At 42.3% G+C, this 22,324-nt stretch overlaps 1 protein-coding gene across 1 annotated transcript; it reads right to left on the bottom strand.

Moving 5' to 3' along the window:
* Positions 1–9,402: 9,402 nt before the first annotated feature.
* On the bottom strand, positions 9,403–19,824 carry CARTPT (CART prepropeptide). The gene is made up of 3 exons (XM_029586190.1): positions 19,444–19,824; positions 19,017–19,100; positions 9,403–9,593 (listed from the first exon to the last, which is right to left on the bottom strand). Exons 1-3 carry the CDS (start codon positions 19,594–19,596, stop codon positions 9,486–9,488), a joined length of 345 nt encoding a protein of 114 aa, XP_029442050.1. The 5' UTR covers positions 19,597–19,824; the 3' UTR covers positions 9,403–9,485.
* Positions 19,825–22,324: the final 2,500 nt, after the last annotated feature.

Genomic DNA, 22,324 nt, shown 5'->3' with positions numbered 1-22,324 from the left:
TATTATACTTTTTAAGAGCCTGCCTTCCCGCTCTACCCCTGGGAGGCTGGTTGGGTGGATTTTCAATCCCCTGGTTCCTTTTACTAAAAAACCCAACAGGAAGGAGGGCACATTTTCCTCTCATAACCCCTCTTTTGTGGATCTAGTGGCTCCCAGAGTAACAACAGAAACTCCATATTCTAATAGCCACCGCAGTAGGAGCGTCACTGCCCAAAAGCAGCGGGGTACACTTGGTTCTTTGAAATTATACATCTTCTTCCTTTCAGTATTAAGGGAGGATGAAATTAGTGTAAATGCCATTAGCGTGGCTGCACATTCAAATTTGGAAAAGAACATGGCAATAGAGGATAAGGAAATGTTTGTGCACACACCCCCCTCACTCCATGTACTGAAGTAGGGGTGGCCAACATTGGTCATTGAGAGCCAGAAACAGGCCTGGTTTTCAGGCTATCCACAATGAATATGTATGAGATAAATTTGCATTCGGTAGTGGAAGTGAATGCAAATCTATCTCATGGATATCCATTTGCATTCACTGCCACTATTGTATGTAAATCTATCTCATACATATTCATTGTGGATATCCTGCAAACCTGCTCTGTTTGTGGCTCTTGAGCACTGGAGTTGGCCACCCCTGTACTAAAGAGTAGTAAGCGTTATGGTATTTACCACAGAACTTTTAAGTAGGAAAGCAAATTTTGCCACCTAAAGGATGGTGTACAGTTCATACCACGTGAACAAGGTCAGCTTCCATTACTTTCCCTAGTTGAAGCCTCTGTTGGTGCTCTGGCTGCAGCAGCAGAGGCAAAAAGTAGAATGAGAGAGGAAGAAAAAGAAAGATGGAAAAAGTCAGAAATTGGGAAAAAGTTGTAAGGGGAAAACACCTATGTCCCACCCACGCCTTGCCTCTTTTTGAAAACTTCCAAGATCTGCGTGCCCCGGGAGATACGTGCATATCTCGGCAGCTTTTTAAATTGCTCGCTGTGCACAGGCCCAACATATTCGCGTATCCCTTAATTAATGTGCGTGTTTCGGGCTTTTAAAATTCACCTTTAAGAATTTCCAGAATAGTATCTTCTTTCAGGCCCTGGAATGTGGTCTGAAAAGGATCAACAACTTTAATAGTGGATGGCATCCTTCTGATCAGGATTCTTCCTCCTGGGAAATGTACAAAGAGATAAATGAAAAATACCAAAATGTATAAAATATACACTGATGAATTTATAACAAATTAGAAATGAATAAAGAGAATAGAGAACACAAGAGAAACTGTGTTCAAACAGGGTTTTTTAATATTATGTACCTTTTTTCAATATTTTTAAACATTTTATATATTGTATTTTTTCTATTTTTGTAATTTTGTTTTATTTGTTTTTTCTTATTGTTTATTTTCACACACACAAAATCACACATCAAAACTTAGAGCCCAATTTTCTAACATAGCGCTAAAGGCTGACTTCAGGCATAATTTTCAAAGCAGACTTACACGCTTATGCTTGCTTTGAAAATTAGCGGGTACATGCAAAGCTTTGCACAACATTCACACACACATTTACATCTGCATGGAAGCATGTACAAATGATCACACACACATTTGATTTTAGAACGTATGCATATAAAATGGTTTCCCTGCCCTAACTCCACCCTCCAGGAACAGTTCTTTCAAGTATGCATAAAAGTACACATGAAATTGCTTCCAGGTGTACTTTTATGCATTCAGCCCCCAGGATAATTTTCAAAAGGCATATGCATGTAAAATGCCATTTTGTACACATATGTGCTTTTGAAAATTTACTCCTTAGTGTCATATGAATACTATCAAATTAACTAGACTAGAGCAATAGTCCTTAAGGAAGACCTTAGAAAATCAGGTCTTTCTGCTTACTCTTATGGTGTTTCAGCTCATTTCATCGGGCAGGTCAATCAGCTTCATTTTTTTTTTTTTTTTTTACAGTTCAACAGTTTCAGAACTTCGGGTCACTGGAATCATCCCAGAACCTGCAAATAAGAAAACAAGACACACGCACCAGGAGATGAAAAAAGAGATTGTTCTTTTTTCTGACCTTGCTTCTCATTCTGCAACAAATTGTAACAAAACTGGAGCAGTTCAAATGCAGACAGTTCACTTTGGCTGATTCCCTCTTTAAGAACAATTATCATGCAGGGCCCTTCTTTGTTTCTGAACCACCACCAGTGATCCCAAAGCCAGGTGAACATAGTTTTGGAAGTTTCCTGTTACGATCCTGCTCGCGGAGCTCATCCCGCGAGCAGGCCCTTCACCTTACCTCCAGCACTGCCAACTCCGTCTTCGCGGCCCTAGTACTGCCGCTGCCGGCACCTTCAAGTGGCAGGAAGCTGCTGATGCTGCTTCCATCTTCACGGCTTGAGCACCACCACCGGGACACCTCATGTGGCAGGAAGCCACCGTCAAGCCTCCTCTTCGCGACTTTGTGCCGCTGCTGGAATATCTTCTTCACGGCCTATTGTCGCGCCTGGGAAACCTCCACCTCTGCGGCAGGAGAGCCGCCACTGGGACCTCCTGTCTTCGCAGCCTGGCCGCTGCCGCTCCTTGGATCTTCACAGCCTTGTGCCGCCACTGCTGCCCATCTTTATGGCCCGAGCACCGCTGTCGAGGTCTCCTCTTCACGATCTGGTGGACCTCCGGGAATCCTCTTCATGGCCTGTGCTGCTAGGGAAGCCGCTGCCAATGCCATCTTGCGGCCTGGAGGCCGCTCCCGACACCTGCCTGCTCCTCCATCTATGCGGCAGGGCCACCGCTGTCCTTGGTCCTGCTCCACTCCCTAGGCCCTCCTCTAGGCACTGGCGCCCGCCTCTTCTTCTGATTTAAAGGGCCAATGGTGGGAAAAGCCCGTGGCCCCACCGGAAGTCCTCATCACTTCACTTCCTGCTTCAGCCCTATAAAAGGGCTCAGTTCCTGTTCCTCAGGGCCTTTGGATTGGAATCCATGGTTGTCCATGTTCTTCCTTGTCGGTCCAGGTCTTCCATAGTCTTCGCATGTCTGAGATAGTACTTCATTACATGTTTTGATGTTCCTGGTCTTGTTCCTCATCGGAGCTCCTTTGTTGCCTTGTCCTGATGTTCCAGATGTCCTTCGTAGCCTTGTCTTAGTTCCAGATGTCCTGATGTTCCTGATGTTCTGAAGTCTTGATGATCCTGAATTCCAAGTTCCGAGTCTTCCAAGTTCCAAGTCTTCCAGCTCTTCGAGACCTCCAGATGGCCACCCTGAGGGTAAATCCATATAGATCCGGTTCCTGTTTCCAGTCATTGGAGCCTCATTTGGTTGGATCTCCTTCTGACCCTTGACTCGCTCCCGCATGATCCGCAACCAGCCTTCCTAGGTTGTATAGGGTGCGCAAGCGAACAGGGTGGTCCATGGCGGGCTATGCAGGGTGCCCTGAGGGACAGTGCCCACCTGTACCTTCCTAGTTCCAAGTCCTCATCTGAGTCCTTCCAAGTTCCAAGTCTTAATCTTGTTTCTGCCCTCAGCCTCCATCTGGCCTCATGCACTCATTGGTGCATTTAGGTCCAGCGGAGGGCTGATCCTGCTTGGTTCCTGTTCCGAGTTCCTTGCCTCAGTTTCAGTCCTGCTTGTTCCTGCTCCGCCCATGCTTACATGCTCTCACCTCCCACAGTGTGCCTTGGCACTCCTCCTTGAGTCATGCCGTGGTTCGGGGCTCACGCTTTCCCATGAGCTAGCGACCGCGCCTCCATGCCCTCATCCCCAGCCGTAGGCCATGCCTGCATCAGGATCCGAAGGCCGGGGTCCCAACATTTCCATTATGGACAGGACATTCTGCAGATCTTTAGTTCACCATCTGGATAGTGCTATAGGCAACTGATGCAGTCTCATCCACATTCCACATCCCAAGAATCCACCTAGCCCAGGAGCCCAGGTAGGGATAGAAATGGGAATGTAGCACCAAAAGCTTGCACAGTTGGCTGCCTCAAGTAAATACTGAGAGGTTGCTGTTCAAAGGCTTTATCCAGCTAAACTTCTCAAGTTAGCCAGAAAAGAACGAACAGTTGAATATTTCCCATCTTCCACCATTTTAATTTTATCCAGGTATATCATTATCCACACCAAAGTCTGCTGGTTAAAGGAGGCAGCTTGGGGGCATTTCTGAGACATGGCTAAAATGTATCCATTTAGTGGTGATATTCAGTACGGATAAAGTTATCCAGCTAACTGATCAGAAAAACTGGTGTTCTGAAGTTAGATAGATAACTAAAAATCAGGAAATCTCCCACCCCCAAATCCCCAAAACTGTCTACAAAGCTGGGGAAAGAAAAAGCTGCCTCTTTTGCTCCTCTGGATGACATTTCCTCCCAGTGACTTGTGGAATTGTTTATATAATCTGACTGTCACTCCCAGACAGTTCCACTTCCTTGACACTCCCATTGCTGGAAATTTCCACATGTTATCAAATAGTGACGCCTAGTGAACTTTATATGAAGATCAAATCTTACCAAGCAAGATAGAGATGTTTGTTGTTGATGGGTAGCTCTTCTTAGATATCTCTAAAAGTGGCACTATCAGGGAAGTAGGATTGAGGAGAAAAGTTTTCCTAATTATTAAACCCAAGTATATTGTTACATCTGCTTGCTAGTTTTTCCTGTAAGTCATAAAGGGAAATTCTGTTGACAGTCTAGCAGCCTGGTTAAAAGTAATTGGCCCAAGAAATGCGCTGATACTAAAGCAAAGACTCATCACAGCAGCAAACTATGTTGATACTCTGCAGTCATCTTCCTCCCTTCCTGTCTGTCTCCAGCTTTCAAAAATCTTCAATCAGTAGAATGTGCATTCATTTAAAATGAATTGCACATCCAAACCGAAAAAGACCATTTTTGGTTTGTTCCAAATGGCGAAACCGAAAATGACCTTGACTGAAAATACCTGAAAATTATTAGGCACATCCTGTTCATTTATTTTACTGGCCTCTCGGGCCCCCTCAGATCCACTATGCTACTTCTTGGAGTTTCCTAGGGCCTCCCCAGACTTTCCCTGGACTCCCTGGCACCTCCCCGGGACCTTGCTGAAGCCCTCACCAATAACTTGGGGCCCAAGACAAGCCTGACTGGGCTGAACCAAGCCCAGCTGGGGCCTCTCTGGGAATCGTGTCCGCTCATACCTCACATTCAAGGGGATTATTGCTTTATGCCTTTAAAGAAAGACAATGTTTAAAAACTTAATTGAAATCATGAATAGAAATTTATTTCATTAGAAAAAAAAAGTCTTCAGAAGCAAGTTTTAAAGAATTTAAAGCAACCTGACAGATATAGTTATGGTTTGTTTTTTTTCATAAATGCATTCATGAAGCATTTTGCACACATATATTTCACTACACTGATAAGCAATGAGCTACTTTGCTTAGTTTGGCATCTTATCACCTCATTAGTATAGATTTTCAACTTAAAACTATTGCAAGCTAGTTTATGTCATTATCAATATTGTTAATACGCATGTGCAAACAGTGTGTAACCCTGCCTAGTATATAGAGGAGAGTCAAAGGATTCCTAACTAAGGATTCCACCTACGTAGAGAATGAATTTTGTGAAGTTGGATTCTAGCTGCTTGCAGCCTCCCAAGTGTGAGGTGGTGGTCCAGATCAGTGTAAACCATCCAGAGGACCCAGAGCTCTAAAGAGAATGGGATTTTTATTCTTTCTGGGAAGTCCAAAGTGAAGATAGAAAGAATAATTTCTACTGTGTGGAGTTAACCCTGAAACCCTTGAGGTTAAAGACTGAAGCCTTGAATTTACATCAGAAAGGAAGTCTGTTTTTTCAGATATTGAACTTTACTGTGACTACTTTTCCTCTTTTTTAGACTGAATCTTGATAATTAAATTGTAATATTGGGACGTCATTATAGGGAATTTTCAATAAATTCATTTTCATTGGAATTACATAGTGAGGTTTGAAACCTTGCTTTGTGTAAGTCTCGCCTTGGACCTCCCAGAATTTTTCTGGTCCCCAACTGGTGAACCCTGGTAGATTTTACCTATTCCGGGGCTGCAGAGGTGTCACTTTTCACCGCTGCAGCCACCAAAGGTGACACCAGTGAAAGGGGGTTTACAAATGCTTTTAAAATGTAATAACTATTTGCACTAGTGTTTAGTACATGATATTGCTCATAATAATAGCATGAATGCACTTTAGTACACTGGTCCCATGGAAGAATACTTAGATGAACTCTCTTTATTTCATGAGAATTTAAAGTTTCTTGGCTTTGTGCACTTAGGGGCAGATTTTCAAAGGGTTACAAGCATAACATACACATGTAACCCCCGAAAAGCTGCCCCAAGCTGCCCCTGGGCACGCCGAGCCTATCTTGCATAGGCTCGGCAGCGCGCACAAGCCCCGGGACATGCATATATCCCGGGGCTTTCCAAAATCGGGGGTCAGGGGATGTGGCTGAGGGCATGGCAGTGGTCCGGGGGCATGGCAGTGGTCTGGGGGTGGGGCCGGGGGCATGGCAGCAGTCCGGGGGCGGGGGCATTCCTGAGTCCTCGGGCAGGCGTAACTCGCCAAAATAAGGTGGAGGGGGGGTTTAGGTAGGGCTGGGGGGTGGGTTAGATAGGGGAAGGGAGGGAAAGGTGGGGGGGGGAGGCAAAAAAAAGTTCCCTCCGAGGTCGCTACGATTTCGGAGCGGCCTTGGAGGGAATGGGAAAAGCCATCGGGGCTCCCCTAGGGCTCGGCGCGAGCAAGGTGCACCCCCTTGCGCGTGCCGACCCCGGATTTTATAACATGCGTGTGGATGCACGCACATGTTATAAAATCGGGCGTAGATTTGTGCGCACCAGTTTGCGCACACAAATCTACACCCACGCATAAGTTTTAATATCTGGCCCTTAATTACTATACACAGCTAGAGTTTTTCATAGGGCTTGAGAAAATATATGAACATAAGATTTGCCATACTGGGTCAGACCAAAAGTCCATCAATCCCAGTATCCTGTTCCTTCCAGGTCACAAATACCTGGCAGGATCCCAAAAGGTTGATAGCTCCATGCTGCTTATGCCAAGGATAAGTAGTGGATATCCCCAACTGCACCTTAATAATAGTTTATGGACTTTTCATCCAGGAACTTGTCCAAACCTTTTTTAAACTCAGCTCCACTAACAGCTTTTACCACATCCTCCAGCAATGAATTCCAGAGTTTAATTATGCATTGAGTAAAAAAATATTTTCTCCTATTTGTCTTAAATGTATTTAGCAACTTCAATACATGACCCCTAGTCTTTGTACTTTTTGAGTCTTTGAAACTTTATGAGGATAGTTTTCAAAAGCCTTTGCTGCACAGAAATGGGGTCTTTGAAAATCGTCTACCTGATTTGCAGATAAAGTTACGGGCATAGTGCCAGTACACCCATAACTTTACCTGCCATGAGGGGAGGCGTTCCCAGGAATGGGCTTGGGGAGGAGTTCTCATTTACATGCATATGTTTGTAATTACAATCACATTTGAAGATTCACCCCAAAAAAGTACCAACAAAAATAGCAAGCACAAATTTGTGCATGTAATCATTCTTTAGCAATTTTCAAAGGGAAAATTTCCCTTTGAAAATTGGTGCAAAGTCCGTGGGTAAAAAGTACCCACGGACTTTGCACTGGCACACCCAGGCTAAGACTTGCCCTTTGCATTGCACTCTGATATTATAAAAGAAACAGTACAACCACCAGTCCCTAGGGTTGGCATATAGTTTGTCTTTTTTTCCTCTTTCTCTTCTCCCCAAAAAATATTGAAATGCAACCCCCTATAGCTGCAATTATTGAAGCAAAATAAGGTGTCATTTACCATTGCATCATAAGTATGATAGAATCTGAGAAAAGCTCTGTTTCAAAAGAGCATTTAAATTGTCATCAGAAAAAAAAAATTGTTAAAATTCTATGTGTATTTTGAATCCCTTCATAAATAATTTTTCTCAAACTGCTTGGAACATGTTGAGGCTTCACCATATTATTTTAGAGTACCTGCAGAATGCAGATGACCTAGAGCTAGGATCTCTTATGTACTCTGCTCTTATGGCTTACAGGTCCACAAGTAGAAAGTCTTACAGAACTTTTTTAAATTACTCCCTATATATAACTAAGTAATAATGACCTAGATTTATCATTTTGCTGTAAATTTCACCCATGGTAAAAAAAAAAAAAGGGGGGGGGCTTGGTTAGGGCAATTTTTGAGATGCTGCAACATATGCTATTTTAGCACATGTTAAACTTATCACACCCGCGATATTTTCACAATGGGTTGGAATGCTCCTGGAGAGAGAGACTCTTTATAAGGCTCTCCTATAAGTAAACTATTTATACTAGAGTAGGAGTAGCAACTAGTAACTTGGGGTGACGTTTTGGTGGTGGCCTAGGTTGGGGGGGGGGGCAGTTTTACATGCACAGTCAGAGGTACGAACAGCACAGTACACATCAGTGAAGATTTGATGTGATTTGGAATGAGGAAAGGCAGGCAAAGATGAGATCTGTACATTGCACTCCTGACCTAGCTTGAATGCAGCTAGGTCAGAAATGTGGATAATACAGCAGCAGCAAGTGTTAAAAAAAACTAATTGAAAATTCAATCAAAGGTAATATAATGGCAGTAGAAAATATGTTACTACATGTAATTGAGGTGATTAGCAGCTTATAAGCTTTTTTATATTGTTTAATGATTTTCTTATTTTTATGTCTTTGTTTTTATTATTCTGAATTTTTTATTGTAACTTAGGAAATGTGCTAAGTGGTTTACAAGCATTTCAAATAAATAAATAAATAAATAAATAAATACATACATACATATCCCAAAGCACAGGATATTCACTAGCACAGCAAATGTGTCTTATCCTAAAGGATTGTTTTAATATTTTAAATGCAAAAAGGATATTGAAAAACTGGGGAAGGGGAGGGGAAGGGGTTCTTTTTTTATCAAATCAGCTGCATTTAGTGCTGCCTGATTATTCTTAAAGATCATCAGTGTTATCATATTGTGTCCTTATATGCTGCAATCACTCAGTACTTATATGCTGCCATAATTAAGTGATTACAGCATATAAGTTTTATATTTTCACTCATAGGGGTGGTCTATATATTTGCCTCATCATATTGTGTCCAACCAAGCAAATTAGATTACTAATGGCAATTTACGGGTTCAGGGACTGGCACGATTGGTAACAGTAGAGGGATACCATCGGTATAACCGGTCCACCAGAATTCCTCATAGTCCAGCTACTCACTTCATTGTGCAATTTTATTAAAGAGATTTCACATTATAAAATACAATTGTCAAGATCATGTTAAACATCTTTACATAGTAACGCATGTTTGCTACACAAATTAAAAGTGCATCAGGACAAAAATGACTACACATATTTAGATGCCATACAGGTTGTTAATGGTAAAACAGAAGGAATTTGCTCTGTGGTAAACAAATGGAGAGTTTTGGTTTTTACTCAGTTTTGTGTGTTCTTATAATTTATAGACATTTCAAAAGAAAAGAATTGCATGATGTCCTCCCGGGGCAGTCACAGAGCTTCCCAATCCTGGCTCCTTTCCTCACGGCACACTGCTCGCCCGCATCACACTGCCAATGGCAAAAGAGAGTTGAGAAACGCAGGGCAATGCATTGCTATTGCAGAGTCAGCATGCATAATACAATATGAAACAGCATATGCACACACCACAGTAACGTAACCATGAACTGTATCATAACTGGACCAGTTACACACCCGAGGTCACAATCTAGGTACTGCATTATATCCACAGAGCATTTTATTTCATTATAAAACACCATAGGCAAATTTTAAAAGGTGCGCGCAGGCGTAGATTTCTTCGCACAACCCGGCGCGAACAAATCTACGCCCGATTTTATAACATGCGCGCGCATGTTATAAAATCCAGGGTCAGTGCGTGCAAGGGGGTGCACAATTGTCTGGCCTTGATCCTCCGTTCCCTCCAAGTCCGCTCTGAAATTGGAGCAGCCTCGGAGGGAACTTTCCTTCCGCCTCCACCCACCTTCCACTCCCTTCCCCTACCTAACCCGCCCCCCAGCCCTACCTAGAAACCCCCCTTACCTTTGTCGGGTAATTTTGCCTGCCTCTCGGCAGGCGTAGCTTACGCACACTAGCTGACAGCCGGCCCACGATCCCGGGCACAGCAGCAAATGGCCGCTGTGCCTGGAGGCTCCGGCCACGCCCTCGCCATGCCTCGCCCCGGACTGCCCACACCCCGCCCCTTTTTGCAAGCCTCGGGACATACGCACATCCCGGGGCTTGCGCGCGCCGCCAAGCCTATGCATAATAGGCTTGGCGCACGCAGGGGCAGATTTTCTCGGGTTCTGCACATATGTTCCGCACGTAGCCTTTGAAAATCTGCCCCCAAGTATTTAGTGTATTCATTTAAAAAATCTTTAAAAAAAAAAAACACGTGACACAGAACCTACAGATATGATGGATTCAGACTTGCATCCATTGTGCTCCTAAGTAAATCAGCCTTGGCGGGTTTCCTCCCCAACACACATTCATGTGATCCTCTCCCCCACCCCATCTATTGGCATGATCTTCTCTTCACTCCCTCCTGCTAGCAGGAGGAAGGCAGTGTTTCTTACCAGCATCTGTCTCGTCTTATGCCAGCATCCTTAGGAATATGCCTACCATGGCTAAAGGGAAATCTGGCTTTGATTCAAAGGGCCAATAGCATTCCATCAAGGCTTGTCAGAGAGTGTTTTATTATTAATATTGTTTTTATTGTTATTTGGATTGCTATTGGTTATTGTGTCACAAGATACCTCACTGTTCCCCACTGTGATTTCAACTGTATTTAATATGGGCTTTTTTCTGGTGCATAATAAGACACCTTGTGAAATACTGTACTATTTATGGAAGAAATGTATTTATTTATTTATAATTTTTATATACCGACATTCAATCTGAGATATCACATCGGTTTACATTCAGGTATTGTGAGTATTTCCCTATCCCCAGAGGGTATACAATCTAAGTTTTGTACCTGAGGCAATGGAGGGTAAAGTGACTTGCCCAAGGTCGCTAAGGGCCATATTTAGTTGGTTACTTAGAGGGAGAAGGAGGTTAGTTCAAGTGTTGGTTTCAATATACATTGGATTTTTATACAGTGATTATATAACAAAGGGAATATGTACACAGGTTTATACACCAGGCTTGTATGTCGAGGATTATATACAAGGGTTATATATATACATGCCGAGGATTATACAAGAGTTATATATATAAGGACATGTCGGGGGGGGGGGGGGGCATGTCGTGGCGGCGCGTCATTTGGGGGCAGGGCCATGGGTGTGGTTCCGGCCCGGGGGCGTTTCAGGGGCGTGGCTGAGGCCTCCGAAATGGCTCCCGGGCCTGGGAATCGTGCGCCGGCGGCTGGCCCAGCACGCGCAAGTTACGCCTGCTTCGGGCAGGCATAACTTGTACAACAAGAGGTAGGGGGGTTTAGATAGGGCTGGGAGGTGGGTTAGGGAGGGGAAGGTGGGGGAAGGCGGAAGGAAAGTTCTCTTCAAGGCCGCTCCGATTTTGGAGCGGCCTCAGAGGGAATGGAGGCAGGCTGCGCGGCTCAGCACACGCAGGCTGCCGATTTTGGGCAGCCTTGCGCGCGCCGACCCCGGATTTTAGCATCTATGCGCGTATCTATTAAAATCCCACGTACTCTTGTTTGTGCCTGGTGCGCGAACAAAAGTACGTAAGGGCGCAGATTTATAAAATCTACCCCTAGGGCTGTTCAGCTGGGAGAAGAGACGGTTTAGGGGGAATATGACAGAGGTCTACAAAATCATGAAAGGACTTGAATGAGTAAATGTGAAACAGTTATTTACTCTTTCAGATAATACAAGGACTAGGGGTCACACCATGAAGTTATCAAGTAAAACATTTAAAACAAATCAGAGAAAATTGTTTTTCACTGAACACACAAGCTTTGGAATTCATTGCCAGAGAATGTGGTTAAGGAAGCTAGTATAGCTGGGTTTAAAAAAGGTTTGGATAAGTTCCTGGAGAAGAAGTCCATAAACTGGAATAGCCACTGCTTGTTGCTGGCATTAGTAGCATGGGATCTATTTAATGTTTGGCTACTTGCCAGGTACTTATAACTTGGATTGGCCACTGTTGGAGGCAGGATACTGGACTTGATGGACCCTTAGTCTGACCTAGTATGGCAGATCTTATGTTCTTATATAGTTTAAATATTGTTTAAAAACAAACATCATGAATGTTTTTCAATAAAAAAAACTTGACCTTTTCTAGATAGTCAGAGGTGTGAATCTTTATGCAAAACTATGCAAATTTGCCACAGAATTGCTGCAGAATTTTTAAAAATCTGCTAACTCTTGTTGCAGAATCTTAAAGAATCTGCCGCAGGAAACTGGGGACTCTGACTGTAAAGAATGTTTAGACAAATCTATTTAGCCACAGAACTTCTCGCATGTATCCAAATATATTCTATGCACATATCCAGTAGACTTTACAAAATGGCAGTATGGTAATATGGACAAGCTGGACCACTGACAACCATCCTACCAGGAAGAAGAACCTGCCACTCTGTCCAGGCTTAAGTTTTCCAAACTTTTCCAGCTATTGTTCAGAAAATACTACCAAACTACTAGGGGTGGCAGGGAGTGGGACAGGGTCTCCAGAGATCCCCGGATTGCAGTTTGTTGTCGAGTACCGGTGTACACTATTTGCAGATAGTGTACACAAAAAAAAAAAAATAGAAAATTTTAAAAAAATGAAACAACATAGAAAATTGTGTATGCCATTTCAAATGACAGCACACCCCTACAAACTAGCACAAGTGGTGGTCAGCAATGCTTTCACAGTCTGACATCAACTCCAATGTTTTCATCTAGCAGGACCCTATTGTTTAGTTTTAATTTTTGAAATAATATTTATGTTTTTATCCATCTGTAGATAGCGCCAGTAGCATTTCTGTTTTTGAATCTGTATGACTATTCGGTTGGATCAATGGATCTGTGGTCCTGCTCTTCTTACAAAAATTGGAAATCCCACAAATGCAATGGGACGAAACCAGGACTAATTCAGCCTGTCCAGATGATATTGAATCAGTTGATCATCCCAGCTTCCATGAAGTCATAAAATGTTCATGACAAAAGACTTTTCCCTCTCAGCATTATAGAACAAATAAGATTTAAATAAAACCTATTGCACTAATAGAAACAAATCCATTAAAAAATATTTTAAAAGCATCATTGCTTGAAATAGTAGAAATCAGTTGTATTACTGTCATTTTAATTTAAATCAAATACAACAAGTTATGCTGCTAAAATATAATCATTCTGGTTACATAAACTATTATAATGTGATTGGACTGACATCTACTTGATCAAAGAGAGCAGTCTTGCTTAACTAAATTTAATTGCTCAAAACTAACATGATACCTGCTGCCAGCCAATCCTAATTACAATTTTCCAAACAAAGGATATTTTAAAGTGCAAGGCAAGGTACTCATTCAGATTTGGCCAATGCTGAGTGAGCTATATAGTGATACTCCCTTCTGGGTAAGTAGTCTAGCTAATTCTTTTACTTCTATGTTACCTAGAATTAGTAGAAGAATACATGTATTTTATTTTGGCTCTGTGATTTTCCTCCTATTCCTTTGGTTTCCAGCTCTGTTGGGCATAGGAACATAAGAAGCATCTTGCTAGGTCTGACCAATAGTCCATCGAGCCCAACATCCTGTCTTCAATAGTGACCAACAGCACCATGAGCTTTCTTTCACAACTACCCTGGGGGGGGGGGGGTTCCTTTACTTCATATCTCTGCCAAATTCACCTAGCCTGGTCATCGCAGCAAAGTTCTTGGATGGGTAACATGTACCAGACCTCTCTCTAGAACCCTGCAATCATGGGCCCTAACTCCCACCAGTAGGTGTCACCATCACACAATGTACATCAATTATGTATTCTTTACTTATACCCTGAGCAACAATTAAATAAACTGTCAAAAAGCATTAAATACATTTCCAGAAAAAATTCTTAAATATCATTATTTCTATTTGAAACTGTAAGCCCTACCTGGGAATCTCTGGCCAATCAAGTGAGGTTGCTGTATGAATCAGTTCTGTTCACAGTAGATCAGATGTTTTCAACTAATGTGCCCATGGGAGAACCTCAGACATGACACAGAAACTTTCCGCTTGCAGAGAGAAGACAGAGGCGGGTCACAGTTGCCACTGCTGGTGACAGAGTCCTGTGCTCTCTCTCTTCTTCCCAGTTCCTGTTATCCCCTCCCACCAACAGGTGTCAATGAAAATATATGTATTCTTATCTGCTGCTGTCATCTCTTCTACTGGCTTCTCTCTGGAGCCAGAATGGCATGGGACCAGCTGATATAATGAGACTGAGGGGCCCCATGCAATTCCTATTTCAAAGGGAAGATGGCAGAAGTAGCAGCAGCAAGTAAGAAGTTCTGTTGGTCCAATTCTCTTTGCCAGCTAGAGGCAATCCCATGGGGAAAAGGAAGGTGATGCCAGAGGGTTGGAAGGGAAGTGCTGATGCCATAGAGAAGGGGACAACAGGGGAGGTGGTGATGCCAGGTGATGAGGAGAGAAGGGAAGGGAGGTGATGATGCTGGAGGTAAGGGAGTGGGGAATAGATTATGATGCCAGAGTGTGTGAAGGGAAGATGATGAGGAGCTGGGGAGGGAAAGGAAGTGATTGTGCCAGGGGGAGGGGAAGTGATGATGCTAGGAAGTGGAAGAAGGAAATGGAAGGTGGTGATGTCAGGGATAGAAAGAGAAGTGATGATGCCAGAAGGCTGGAGAAGGAAACATGATACTAGTGGTGGGTGAAAGAGATGGGAAGGTGGTGATGCCAGAATTTAGGGAAAAGGGAGGAAAGATAATTTGATATCAGCAGGTGGAAGTGAAGGGAAGATGATGATAGAGAGAGGAGGAGGGGAGAGAAGGGAAGATGATGATCCCAGGGAGTGGGTGGAGGGGAGGGAGGGATAGAGATGATGCTGGTGGAGGAGTAGGGAAAGTGAACCCAGCACTGGGGGTTCCATGAAATAAAAAAACATTTGGAACCACTTCAGTAGATGATGACATCATGAAGCACTCTAACTATTACAGTCTAACCAAAATAGCCTTCAGTCCTTAGTTTATTTATTTATTTTAAATATTTATATCTGCACCCTCCAAAGCTGGGATGGGATACAGAAAATGACATACATAAAAATCAATTACATTTAATCAAATACTACAGAAAGAGACAAAAAAACAAACACATTAGTGTATATGTGTTGCTGGTAACAAAAGTACGCATTCAATGAGAGGTGCTTGGCAGATGCAAACAGCTATCATGACAGAATAGGAGAGAAGAACTAGATAGCTGCTGGAAAGGCTGCTTTAAATAGATACATTTTAGTGCTTTTTTAAATTCCTTAGAGTTTTTCAAAGAGAATATGGAAAGCGGAAGAGAGTTCCCTAAAACTGGTCCTGCTATGGAGAAAGTCCTCTCTCACATTCCCAATAGGCTTGCTGACTGGAAGGAAGGAACATCTAACACAAATTGGGAGGAAGATTAAAGAGTATGAATCAAGGCCTGCACCTTAAGAGTGTAACTGGTCCAGGGAGAAGTGTTATTATTAGGGAGGTTATGTACTATTACCATTAATATATATTTATCCATTGAAATGGGTAGCCAGTGGATCTGTTGTAGGACATGGGAGATATGGTCATGATATCTTATACCAGTGAGCAGGTGTGTGGCTGCATTTTGACTAGTTGTAGAGGTCTAGTTATGTAGTATGGAAGATTTATATAAAGAAAGTTGCAATAATCAAGGCCAGGGTGAATCAATGCTGGTAGAACTGTTCTAAAGTCAGATGAACTGATAAGTGGCTTCAGATGCTGTGAAAGTCTTAACTTGGTAAAGGATATTCAAACTTCCACTTTAACCTGGCAATGCATGGATAGAGATGAGTCAAAAATAATGCCTGTATTATTGGAAGGATCTGGTTATCAAAGGTAAGCATGGTAGGAATTTGTTCTGATGAACATCAATATTTTATTGTAGATAGGTAGTAACTGACCAAGAAGACTTTAATGAAAAGAAGACTTGTATGTCATCCGCATATAATCTGTAGGACAAACCAAGAGTGGATAGATGACACAGAGCGGTGAGATAGATATTAAATGAGGCTGCAGAAAGTGCGGAGCCCTGAAGGACACTAGTTGAGATAGCATATCGAGATGAAGCTGAAGAGGCTATTACAATTTGCTGGGTACGGTTATGGAGATAGGATTTCAACTATGATAAAACTGCATCAGAGATTCCAATATCAAACAGATGAGTAACATTGTGATTCAGAATATCAAATGAAACGGTAATGTCTAAAAGAATTAGCATATTGTTAATTTAACATCTTTTTAAACATAATGATATTCATGCATAGCATAATTAATACACATTATGGTTTTCCTTTCAATTTAGAGTTTATTTTCACTTTCTATTCATTGGAGAGAGTTTTTCATAACTAAAGCATTGCTTTGGCACTTTTGAATTATAGAAGCTCTGTTTTTCATTCATGATTAATGAAAATGAAATTATCTAATGGATAATCCTTATTTAGTCTAAAAAAAACTGTGGCAGAAAGATAATTTACATTAGTCCTTGACAACAAGGATTAAGGATAGGAACGGTGATATTTAATGACTTTGAGCCTCAAAGTCTTTTAACTTGTAACATCCAAAAGAAAAAAGAAAGGGAAGCACAAACACAGAATACAGAATAGATGGCATCACAGTTGTCTCCAGGGGTGGCACATCTGTGTGAAAAAAAAAAAAAAACAAGAACGCATGAAAACACTGGGATTGTCCTTTCGGTGATTCTAGGTCAGGCTAACTAGACCGCATTCCTAACTTGTCTGACTGAATAAAGCTAGCATTTTATTTTCATATAAACTTAGCATGCAGGCCTAGATTGGTCAATGGATACACAAGGCCTGTGTCTAGGGCAGCAGAAATCTGGGGGTGAGGGGCGGGGGGGGGGGGGCAGCAAGCTGGCTGAAGATCTACTGCCTTCCATTTGTGCTGAATCTCAATCAGCAAAGAACAGTCCTCTGCTTCCTGATTCAGCCCCTTCCCTCCAGGCAGCATGCAGAGAACAGGAGAGCCTGCAGCAGACAAAGCAAAGGGGGAACATTTTGGGAAGATTAGGAAAGGCTGAGTAGAGATCATTGGAGGGTGGGACTAGAAGCTGGGAGATAAGAGGGGGATTGGCTGGGGGGTGTATGTCTGTGTGTAAGGGGGGGGGCAGTGCTTGTGTGTATGAGAGAGAAAGGATTGGTTCCAAGTGTGTGAGTGTGTGTATATGTTATATTGGGTAAGAGATTAGAGAAGGAATGCAAGGTCCAGAGCATGGTTGGGACACCTCCCTCCTCTCCTCCCCACCCACTGCAATTCAAATCCTCCCCCTCCCCCTCCACCCTTGATCTTCAATTCCCTCACCCAGATCCTAGAACCTCCCTTCCTTCCTAACTCTCCCTTCTCCTCAGATCCTGGAACCCACTCCCCAGCTCTTCCTACCTCCCTTCCTCAAATCAAGAACCTCTCTCTCTCCCTCCTCTTTCCCTTCCAAGATTCCTAATCTCCCATCCTCCCCATTCCTAGTTCTCTCTCCTTCTCACACTCCTCCCCCTTTCTTTTTCACCCCATTCATGAATCTCCTTCCTTCTTCTCCCCATCCTTGAGGTATCCTTCTTGTATTGAAACTTGAGATCATAATTTCTTCACCCAATAGAAAGAAAATACGGGAATTACTATCCTGATGCTTGTGATCCAACTGCAACATCATGCTCTGCTTTGGCAGCAGAAAAAGGGTAATTGGATTCAGATGATAGCCAGTGTTGGGCCCCAACTTTTGAAGTCTAGGGTACTGATATGCAGACATTGAGGATAATGCACAGGACAGTTTCTATGGCAAAGTCCAAAAGCAAAGCATGTTCAAGCAACATTATCTGAATTATCAAGAAGGCTGTTCACCTCATAAAAATGCTGCTAACAGTAATTTTGTTATGGGTTTGACAGTTGTTTGGGTTTGATAGTAAATATTACTACCCTTAACATAAGGCTTGGCAGTAACCTGCGCAGAGTGGCTGTTACTACCCTTAACAGAAACATGGAGCAGTAGTTACTACCATAAGAATCTTGCTGGGCAGAATGGATGGACCATTTGGTATTTTTCTGCCATCATTACTATGTTAATTATAGTGTAAAACTACTTTATTTTTATAATGTAATATCAAAGATGGAAATATCTGCCAATTTGCTTCAGAATTTTTTTATTTATGCCACAGGATTTACCCTTGAGCTGCCACAGGAAACTAGAGGACTGTGCCTTAGACCTTCTGTTGTCCAACCTCGGGTGGGGAAGAGGGGGGTGCAAGCACAAATAGTGCTAGGGGTGCCAAAATTCCTAAATCCAGCACCATTGGCATGGCAATACCTGCATGTGCATTTTCTTTTCTTTTGGATGTTCTAAGGCAGCTGCACCAGTGTCCTTTTAGACAGATATAAATATGAATAAATAGAGACAGAGAAAGAGAGAGAGAGCACATTAATAAAGCAAAGTGCACTACTATTTATTTTATGTGTGATATCCAGCCTAGGTTGAGTTAAACAAAAAGAATGCAGTCTTTTTTTTTCTTTTTACCATGGAAAGTCATTCTAATTAAAACTGGAAAATTCTGGAATTCAAACAATTAATAGCAATATCTGGAAATGATAAATTTATTGCCCACCTGAGTTATATATATCGTTGGACATTTTAAAATTATGGTGAGGGATAAAATTTGTTTTTTGATCTATCTTGTTCTGATTTATCATGCCATATATAAAAATCTAACCTATGTATTATTAAATTATTTAGTATTTCACAGTCCTACAAAATCACAATACAATGTGAATAAAATCGCCTATATTTTGCAGACTAATGATAATAAATTCAGACCAAAACTCACCATGGGAACTTGCCAATACTTTTTCTCATAGGGTGGAATCCTTATACTTTTCAATTTTTCCAACACGTCCTGCAGAGCCTCGATCTATAAGACATTGGTACAGGGCAATTAGAATACTTAATGAACAAGAGCTGTTTTTATCTGTTTGCCACAAAATAAAAGGCTGCATTCAGCAAAATCCCGTAAAGCGAGGACAGGGGAAGTTTATAAAAGAAACACTCCCACTTAGTCATATAAGTTATGCTCAGAAACTCCGGGGCAAGCTATTTTACAGTTTTGTTTTTCATACATCTTTTTAAATTCTTGAAATTGTTTTTTACGTTTTAGGATGGAAAGTAACGTACACAGTGTGAGCATTGTCTACAAGCCTGAAGTTAGGCGATACAAGCTACTGGTTAGATGTTGGAGAGTCTCGCAAAAGACTTACCAGTTCCTTCTCCTGAGACGTGTTCTCCTTGGTGCTGTAGAAGTCTAGGGATCGCGGCTCCAGCTCCCCAGTTTCCTGACCGCTGGTCCCAAGCAGCAGAAGCAAGAAGGTGGCGCAGAGCAGTGTTAGAAGGCGCATCCGGGAGCTCTCCATGGTGCTGAAACGCTGGGTAAACTTGCCAGGACATCCCCGAACCCCTTATACACCCGGGGGAGGGCGGGGTCTGACAGACCTCACGTCAGTACCCAGCACCGAATGACGTGCAAACTGAGGATTCAGGCGTTCCCGAAGACACTCCGAAGTAAAGGCAGAAAAGTGAAATACTTCTGAAGAGAAAAAGACAAGGGATGTCCGTGAGAGAGCAAAAGAAGAAGACATCAGACACACCCAAAAGAAAGAAGGGAAGACACCCTCAGCAGAGGAGGAGAAAGGAGATACCCTTAGAAAACAGGAGGGGATGAGAAATCTTGGGGGAAAGAGGAGACGATGGGGTGATGTACCCCCAGGACAGAGGAGGAGAGGGAATAAGAAACTCCATAGAGAGAAGATAAGTTGAAACAAGAAACTCCAGGAAGAGAGGAAGATGAGGATACGTTTTCTAGATGTAAGAGACAGTTTAATGACATATTCCTGTGAGAGATGAGATGAAAAACCTCTGGGAGAGAAGGAGAAATGAAACACCCAGGCGTCAGAGGAGGGGAGGAGACGTTCTTGGTAGGAAGAAGGCCAGTTGAGACACCCCTGAGACAGCCGAGGGTAAAACCTCGGTCTTTCCTAGTGCTGGAGTTTGGAGGGAGAAAAGTGGAGTGGAATCAATATCTAGGCAGGAGGGAGGATAACGTGCTGCAGTATGTATGCTTTGCACACTGCATACCGAGCAGCATGTAATGTACTGTGTGAAGGAATTTATGGTGTGGAATATTGCCTTGTGTGCTATTTAGTGATCACTAGGAGATCGTGAGCAACGCCTGAACTCACAGAATCTATACCTGCTAAATCATCAGTGCTAGGTGGAATCCTGAACTCTGTTCATTGCTGAAAGAATATTTGAAAGAAATACTGTAATGAATGTGTATAAAGAAGTCGAGTTTTTCCTTTCTTTTCATAATTAGGAAAATCTGTCTTGACACTATTACTCAAACACAGGGAGCTTTTTCCTAGTGTGATTCTTTAAGCAGTTTAGCTAGCATACACAGGCAGATGCAATATCTGCACGGGAAAAACGGGCATTCATGCTTGAGCGCCTGTTTCCCTAATGCCCGCCCAACCACATCTCCCAGGCATCACGATGCAGTAGGCTAATGAGCCACTGTGTTGAAAAGGAGGTGCTCCGGGAAATTGTGCATCCCTAGTGCCTCCTCAGCATTATGTGCCCAGGAGAAATGCCTGTGTGCGGTTCAGGAAAATTGATGCTTGTAGATTGAGCGTTTGTGTTCCTAACCTGACCACCAGCAAGACATTTTTTTTTTCACATTTTCGGCTTTTCTGTAAACTTTTGGGGCTCCTCAAGAATTAAAACCAGCTCTAAGGCTGGCATTCATTTTTTAGGGTAAAAATATGCATATCAGGTGCATATTTATTTTTTACATAAGGGGTACTAACTAATAGCCTTATCAACATGGCATTTACATGTGATGAGCACTATTAGCTACACACTGGTTTGGACACACATTTTGAACACACTAATCCTCTCATTGCATAAGGGATTATGGATGCGCATCCAAAGTGCATGTTGGATTAACCTGTATGCTAGCCTGAGTGCATGGTATTGCATTGGCCTGATAGCAAAGAAGGAGCGCAGCTAACTCTGGCATTGTATCTGCACTTGCAACTTCAGCTTTAGGAGTAAAATGAGACATAGCGGGGAAAGGGTTGCACAATTGAAAAGGAAGTGGAGTCATGCATGGAAGTATGTTTTTCAGTAAATTCTTTTTATGGGGTCAGGCACCCTACAAAACATTTCTATTGTTAGGGGTTTGGAATTAAATATTATAGCTACTCCTTTTGTGGGGGGGGGGGGGGGGGGGAGTTCTTTATATCATTCTCAGAATCAGTTCGCCATAGGTCATTTCAAATACATGCTTTACCATGTATCAGTGTGATCCATGCACATGTTTCTGAGTAGGATTACAATACAGCAGCACCTAGATTTTCTTAGATTTATAGGGTTAGGAATGACTAAGAAGGGTGAGCTCTCAAAAGCTTTAACAATAATAATTTCCCAATAAAAAGAAGGATTTAAATGAACTTGCACTGATAACTTTGCATTCACTTTTCAAAATTTAGATTCTTGGAATAGGTGTTCTCTAAACCTGGAGACTGGGGAAAATCATTTTGTGAAACCTACAATTGCTCTTATTCAAGATGCTTCAAAACCAGCTTGTGCTATTGAGGCACGACCTCCCTGGGCAGATACTGATACAATCATCCTTAAAGATATTTTGTCAGTAAAGCAATTAATACATTATTTCAAATAAATAAACCAGATTTTTCTCCTAAAATTCAGCTGATACCATGAGGACTAAGTCTAGAGCTCCCTGCACAGAAATTTGTTCTCACCTTACGTGGAAAAAAAGACATTAGATATGGCTCCTTCAATCAAAGTTTTACTTTCTCACATCATGCATCTTGCACATTTCAGGCATCCTGACAAGGAAATCCTATTCCTGAGACTTAGAGTCCCTTGGAAATATTGTTTATTTTGGAAAAAAGTTTTTATTTCTATTTTTAACTGAAAATGGTTTTGGAAACAGGAAATCATCTTAGTTAAAATTGCTTGGAATTAATGTAGTTAGAGTTGCTGCGTGTTGCTGGGGGAGTGAAATCATCTTGATAATGTTGTAAACAATATATCTTAGCAAAATGCAATATTTTTAAGTTA

The sequence above is a fragment of the Rhinatrema bivittatum genome, chromosome 1 (assembly GCF_901001135.1).
Source record: "Rhinatrema bivittatum chromosome 1, aRhiBiv1.1, whole genome shotgun sequence".
Lineage (NCBI taxonomy): Eukaryota > Metazoa > Chordata > Amphibia > Gymnophiona > Rhinatrematidae > Rhinatrema > Rhinatrema bivittatum.
The sequence above is the reverse complement of the archived record's forward strand: the minus strand, read 5'-3'. Positions and strand labels throughout refer to the sequence as shown.

Coding starts and splice junctions, on each gene's coding strand:
- CARTPT (XM_029586190.1), bottom strand. CDS start 19,596: ATGGAGAGCTCCCGGATGCGCCTTCTAACACTGCTCTGCGCCACCTTC. Junction 19,101..19,443: donor CGTCTCAGGAGAAGGAACTG/GTAAGTCTTTTG, acceptor AATGTCTTATAG/ATCGAGGCTCTGCAGGACGT. Junction 9,594..19,016: donor AGTATTGGCAAGTTCCCATG/GTGAGTTTTGGT, acceptor TGCCATTGGCAG/TGTGATGCGGGCGAGCAGTG.